This window comes from Zingiber officinale, chromosome 5A (genome assembly GCF_018446385.1).
Source record: "Zingiber officinale cultivar Zhangliang chromosome 5A, Zo_v1.1, whole genome shotgun sequence".
Taxonomy (NCBI): Eukaryota; Viridiplantae; Streptophyta; class Magnoliopsida; order Zingiberales; family Zingiberaceae; genus Zingiber; species Zingiber officinale.
Window position 1 is genome coordinate 3,371,886 of NC_055994.1, and position 6,946 is coordinate 3,378,831.

At 34.6% G+C, this 6,946-nt stretch overlaps 1 protein-coding gene across 1 annotated transcript; it reads right to left on the reverse strand.

Annotated features, from left to right (window-relative positions):
* Positions 1 to 1,294: 1,294 nt before the first annotated feature.
* On the reverse strand, positions 1,295 to 6,396 carry LOC121979286 (putative wall-associated receptor kinase-like 16). The gene is made up of 5 exons (XM_042531259.1): positions 6,319 to 6,396; positions 3,774 to 4,751; positions 2,961 to 3,428; positions 2,718 to 2,867; positions 1,295 to 2,611 (listed from the first exon to the last, which is right to left on the reverse strand). The coding sequence occupies exons 2-5, from the start codon at positions 4,069 to 4,071 to the stop codon at positions 1,422 to 1,424; spliced, it is 2,106 nt and encodes a 701-aa protein (XP_042387193.1). The 5' UTR covers positions 4,072 to 4,751; positions 6,319 to 6,396; the 3' UTR covers positions 1,295 to 1,421.
* Positions 6,397 to 6,946: the final 550 nt, after the last annotated feature.

A 6,946-nucleotide genomic window follows, 5' to 3' on the forward strand; every position in this document is an offset into this window, starting at 1 on the left:
TTTTAGTGATAGATGGAACATGAAAGATATTGCGCATGTGACAAGTATGATTAGATAAATGAATATATGTGTTTCCAAGATTAGCAATTTGCAAACTTGAACTATCGCCTACTTGAACCGTATCTGAGCCATAATACGACATTACATCTGTAAGGATATTATAATCTGATATGACATGATGAGTTACTCCAGTGTCAATATACCAATCAGTAGATGAAAACTCTAGGGTTTTACCATGAGTAGGCACGGACGAGAGGACTTTAGGATAGACTTGTGAAGCAGATGGTTGTCTTGAAGTTGTAGGACCACCAATGAAATTTGAGTCAAATCGTCTAGGACTTTGAATACTAAAATGTCTATTTCTGAGACAAATTTAACATTTCCCTCGAGTATATGACCGATCAAATCTTCTAGGGCATTGATTTCTAGTATGACCAATGATGTGACAAATTTGATATTAGTCTGAACTTTGCTTTTGGCCTCCTTGATGTCGTTGAGTATTTGACATCTAAAGTAAAAAAACTTGTCCTGTAGATGATGTTGGCTTCTGTAGATTGCGAAGGAGATGCTCCTGTGGCTAGCAGTGTAGAAAACCAGGTGGCAGCAACGAGCTCGCTGAAGTCCGGCAGCTGGGACAAAGACAAGGAGTTGCTTCTACCTTATGGTCGGCGACTGTGGATCGAAGTTCAACAGCAGAGAGCTTGGCTGAAGTCTGGTGGGCTTTTGCTCGCTAGGAGAAAGGAAAAATATAGAGCCGCTCTCACTTGGCTCGAAGAGGGAGCGTTCAAGCGATGGCTTTGTAGTTCGCACCCCCCTGTGCACCCACACGTGAGAGATATCCTTTCCCCGTGCATTTGTTCACATCCTTAATGTATGTGAATCAATATATACCAATAAAAATACCTTAAAATTTTCAATATGGGACTAAAGTCTCATTCACAATGGAGTCTCTTTCCTCTTCCATTTCTTCTCCATTCACTTATTCAACAAATTTGACATGCCAAAATTGCAAGTTAGCTTCTTTATTTCGATTTGATGTGATTAAATTCATCATGAAGTGTAGATCATGTGCAGATCGATTTCAGTATATAGGAATTCATCTTATCTAAATTCATGTGCAGAAACTAGTCATCGATATTAGTTTAATAAATATAGGAATTCAATTTATCTAAACTCAGATACAAGATCAAATGTATATTAGATAACATAAATATATTAGTGTCCACAGAATTACTTGTACAAAGTTAAAGATGACCACACTTGGATGCAGATTGTACATGAAATTCAATTTATCTAAATTTAGAGACAAGATGGAAATAACAAATACATCAATATCTACAAAATTAAGTAAATAAAGTTTAAGATGATATATAACACATGGATGCATATTGTACATGAACTTGCATATGCGTAAATTAAGCTTACCGTGGGTAATTCTGTGACCACATGAATTCTTTCTCTAAGCTATAATTTCTGGAATTTGCTTGATTTATTTGGTTTGCCAATTCTGTTTCCTCGTTGCTTTCCGGAATACAAAGTCTGTTCTTTCTTGTTTTTATCTTTCTTAGGCCTTGCAATTTATACTCAACTTCCTTCATTGTAGGCCTTTGCACTCCTTTCAAACTCAGACACATTTCTATCAAATTACTTATTTCAAGAAGCTCTTGCTCTGTTGCTTCTTGCAAAATACAATCTTCTATGAGTTTAAAGAGTATCTTCTCTCTAGTTGTTTGAAGGAAATTAATTGCTAGATTTTGTTGTGACCCGGTGTTGGTTAAGTAGATAGGCTTCTTTCTCGTTAAAAGCTCAAGAAGAATAACTCCAAAGCTATAGACGTCACTCTTTTCTGTTAACTGACCAGTTTGATAATACTCCGGATCTATGTAACCAAAAGTGCCATGTATAGCAGTAACTATGTGTGTTTGATCAAGAGGAATGGTTCTTGATGCTCCAAAGTCTGATACCTTTGCTCTTAAAGTATCATCTAAAAGAATATTTGATGATTTGATGTCCCTATGAAAAATAGATATAGAAGCAGCTGAGTGTAGATAGGCAAGCGCTCCAGCAAATTCTATGGCAATCCTGAGACGATCATCCCATGATAATTTTGTTTCACCTTGTAAAACATGAAGATGGTCTGAAAGAGTCCCATTAGAGATAAATTCATAAATTAACAAAGGAACTTCAGTTTCCAAGCAACATCCAAATAGTCTAACTACATTTCTATGATTGATTTGAGAAAGAATAGCAACCTCATTTATGAATTGGTCAACCTCACTCTTTTTAATCATTTTTGATTTTTTAATAGCAACAACTCTTTGATCTAATAGAATTCCTTTGTAAATTATTCCATGTCCTCCCTTTCCAATTATTCGAGTTTCATCAAAATTATTTGTTGCCTTTTCTATCTCTGTCAAAGAAAATATATTTGTTCTCTCCTCAACAAGTTCATTTGCGGAGATTAGTTGTTGAAGCAACAAACCATGATTCTTATGGAAGTTCCTTTGTCTTATTTTCTTTTGATTTCTTTCCTTCCATTTCCTACTTAGGATGACTAATGTAATGCATAAAAACAAAAGGCCTGCGCCAATGCCTGCGCCAACGCTGATCCCTGCATTTTATACCATTATAAATTTTAAAAACTCTACGCCACCAATAAAAACTTAAGACTTTCTTATAATGAATAACCAATATGATTTTTAGACTCCCTTTCTTACCTAATAAAAGAATTTTCTTTTTGTTAGGGGTGCATGCTCCATGTACAGGATCTTCTGATATTCCTGGGGGACACGTGCAATTGAAACTTCCTTCTGTATTTACGCAAATTCCCTTACAAACATTGGAAGAAGATTTGCATTCGTCGATATCTAAAATCCACAAAACTTGTCATTCCTTCTGTATTTTTTACTTATTTCATTCTTATATATATAGAAAATTAAGAGAAGATATATATTTAATACCTTGACATCCATTATCAATATAGGGGTTTCCCTCGTAGCCGTCCATGCATTTGCATCGATAACCCTTGTGATTTTTTGGGACACTCATGTCCAAACAAGAGCTGTGTCGAGCTAAACACGCAAAGGTGCTCTTGTTCTTCATAACATCGTCGCAAGTCTGATAACCAACTGTCCAATTATAGATCTCTTGCGTTTTCTGAGAAGTGATATATTTTACAAATCCATAAACAGCTTGATCATAAGGTGAGAACTCCAGTTGCCCATCCTCTAATGAAATTGCATTCACTTTGAGTTGGTCTTGAATTTGATAAAGAAGAGTTGGAGGCTGAGTGGATTCGTTGCATGATAGAGCAAACTCTCGGGATCGATAACAGTTCTCCTTTAACCCAAATGGAAACGGCACTGTGATATTTCCACATTTATCAGGACAATCTTTTGCAGGAATGCGTGTAAAATTTGTATCTGTGTCTGTTAAAACACAAACAATCATCACACATGTATATATATACATATGGTACACATTATTTACCATATTTTGTTGAATTCTATAAAACAAATTGACCCAAATCTAAAATATAAAATACTGAATCTGAAAATCTAAACTAAACTCAAAAAATCTAAATCTTTTTAGGTTAATTGGGTTCAATTTTTAAATCAGTTGGAGGTATAACAATTCTTTTTCCACCTCCATCATAGCTAAATATGAATTTGAGTTTTTGAACTAAGAAGGGTTGGATAACCACTATTTGACGCTACCATGGTGAACAAATCAATAAAAAAAGATGGAGGTAAGAAAGGAATAATAATCTTCACCTAATTGGCAACCATCTGGTAAATATGCATTTCCGTAATAACCCATAGAACATTGACAAATATATCCAATTGTATCATCAAAATGGATGGGATCTGGTGAAGGAATGTCATAGCAATCACTGTTAGTATTGCGGCAAGCATAAGTGGCCAAATAATTCCTGGCCTCTTTACATGAAGAACGATCGCTGATATGCCAAGAAAGAGACATGAAGAACGATCGCTGATACTGCTCTTGCTTTGTTTCCCCTTTTTGTAAAACTTTGAAACTCTCCTTTGTTAGAGGGACAGGTCCATCCATCGCATACGATGCTTATGATGCTAGACCTACCATTGTTAATCGTATGATTATTCTCATTCTCATTTGGACGAGATAACTGAAGAATCAATGAAGTCTTGTTAAAATTGAAGGAGTCCAACGAAATCTGACAGGATACATTTTGAATCATAATTCGATCATCATTTGTTGAAGAGCACAATGACGGACAAATAGCAACGATGCTGTTGGTAATGAGATCAACTATACTGGCAGTAGCGTTGCAACCTCCCATATACAAGTTGTTGCCCCCTGTTCCCAAAACTCCCGAACTATCACGATATGATTGTGAGGAGATAGAGAATGGCGAATTCGTGATATTGATCAATGTGGTATTGATGGACTCTCTATCTGCGTCCAATATGACATACGGTGATTCAATTTGAATCAGTGCCATATTCACATCAAAACCCACTACTTGGATAGTGCTATCCCTTAGAAAGAGTCTTGGAGGATTAGAATCATGTGAACAAGTAAGGTTAAATTCAGCAGCATAAAAACAACCATTGCCAATGCCGAAAGGGTACTCAATTTCTATATCACCGCATGCTTTTGGACAATTTGCAGGCAAAATAAAATTCTCATTTGTGTTTGCTGAACTTGCTGAGCCCTTCACTAGTGTCAATGTAATCAGTAGCCGCAATACCTCGATGAATTCCATTGTCCTACTAATCAATTATCATTATCAGTTGTAATAAAAGTCATCAGAATTGAAAGATCGATTAAGTTATCCTGATATACACAGTAGTTTAATTGAAAATCAAATTCCAAGAGAAAACATGCAGTTCACTACAAATATTCATCAGTTCCAACTGAGTTTGCATAATTTTTCAAGATTGATCACAAGGTTACAATTTTGTTTGTTTTCCTTCTTCCCAACATGGAACAATCTAGTAATACAAAATAGAGAAAACTAATCTGATAGGAATCATTTTCCCAATAAATAATTATGTTAAAACTTGAAAAGTGTAATGAATGTCTTAAGAGTTAGAAAAACTACTAATCTATGACTGATTCAACAGACTCGATGAGATCAAATTCAAATGATCACAATCGAATGATTTGATTAAGTAGGTCAGCGCAATTTAGGGAGTAAGATGAAATCGTCTTGATTGAACCAATGATTTGATCTACTCACTGGTACTAACAACTCAACCAATCCTTGTTGGTCATTTACCAATCCAAGGGGTCAGGCTCATGGAATAATCCAAGCAATTAGAGAGGGCTTACCACTAATGAGAGTTCCCACATTAATTTCAGATGCCCAATTATTGATATTAAAAGACTTAAAGCTTCACTCATCTAAGTCACAAACAAACTTCTCCATTAATTTTCAATTATCTATAAGTTACTTGTCTGGAGTGTCATAAGCATCCTATACCCTTTTAACTTGATATTCTGCTCCATGCCGTAATCAACAAATATAATTGGGCAAAAATTAAAAGGCCGTCCTTTATTTTTGGAATTATTAAGATGGTGTTCTACCGCCTTATAAAATGACTCAACTACCTTCTGCTATACTGTTCCCATTATTATCTCTCTCCTATAATTTATATCTAAATCCTGAAACTAGGGTGCGTTGTACCTATATTAAATTGAAATTAATTCATAGATCTACAATTGGTTACGGGGTGAAACCATAATGACCTGGTTCATACTCAAAAAACGTTGTTTAAAGCTTTTTCGAAGGTTCCAAACAATTTTAATCTTAAATTTTTCTCCCATGTTGTAGTAGTTACGAAATCGTAACTGCTACAACTATGTAGCAGCTATGATCCCAAATTCAAGATTGAGGCAGGAGAATAGGATAGAGATAATAATGAGAACAGTATAATGGAGGATAGTTGTGCCATTTTACAGGGGCATGAGACGTCCTTTTGATAAAAAAATAAAATAGGATGTCTTTAAAAAAAAACGCACTTTTGATTTATGCCCCGTATAATTTACATTTGAATTGTATTCAGTTTTTTTCTAAAACAAATACAAATATCATATGAATGAAAATACTTTCATGATATATACAAAATCATCTCCATTTTACTGTAGTTTATTTAACTCCTATCACATTTCATCTTAATTTTTGTATAAAAAATCTAAACTCTGAAAATTATTTTTATACAACTGTTTTACTAATTAAACACTATATATTTCTTTGTCCAGCTGATCATGATGATATTTAATAAAAATATATTAGTTGAGTAGAATAAGGAGAGGCGAAAAGGATGCACTCACCACTGCCAATATTTATGTACTCAGCCCTTGCTCCTACTAATCCCCAACCAAATGCAGAATGAACACTACAGGTGTGTGATTCTTCATATAGACGTAGAATTTTGGCTTCCATACATTTCCAACTAGAACAATAAATTAGCAGTGGACTTTGACTTTAAAGACTAACATGATAAGTACGACCAATATTGTCCCCACCAAAGAAACAATTAATTGTATTTAAGAATGTGATAGGAAATTTCAATCATGCATTCTGATTTTCCACAGAAGAAGAGAAATCGGATGTTCTTCTGAAAGGTTAGTTTTGTGGGGTTGACTGACTTTAGAACTAACAGTAGACTTGGAACTTTAGCTTAGCTTTCAATTTTCGCACCTCTAAGTCACTAGATTTACCGGTCTCACCGTTAAGATACGAAAAAATCACAAATCTTCGACGTCTTGTTAAAATTCAAAGTCAAAAGACCCAAAACCCATGATGAAACTCTTTTGCAACAACCAATTATTGACATAATGGTCGCCTAGAAGATGTAATTATAATGTAATGTGATTGAATATTGCCATCCCAAATGTATTAAATATATTTATAATATTTAAGTTGTATTAATTTTGTTTATAGAATTTGGCATTGACA

Bases quoted from the DNA above. Each gene is read 5' to 3' on its own strand.
- LOC121979286 (XM_042531259.1), bottom strand. From the start codon at position 4,071: ATGGATGGACCTGTCCCTCTAACAAAGGAGAGTTTCAAAGTTTTACAA. The intron at 3,429-3,773 runs GTGAAGATTATT...GTGTTTTAACAG, and splicing joins ACCAGATGGTTGCCAATTAG to ACACAGATACAAATTTTACA. The intron at 2,612-2,717 runs GTAAGAAAGGGA...TATAAAATGCAG, and splicing joins AAAGAAAATTCTTTTATTAG to GGATCAGCGTTGGCGCAGGC.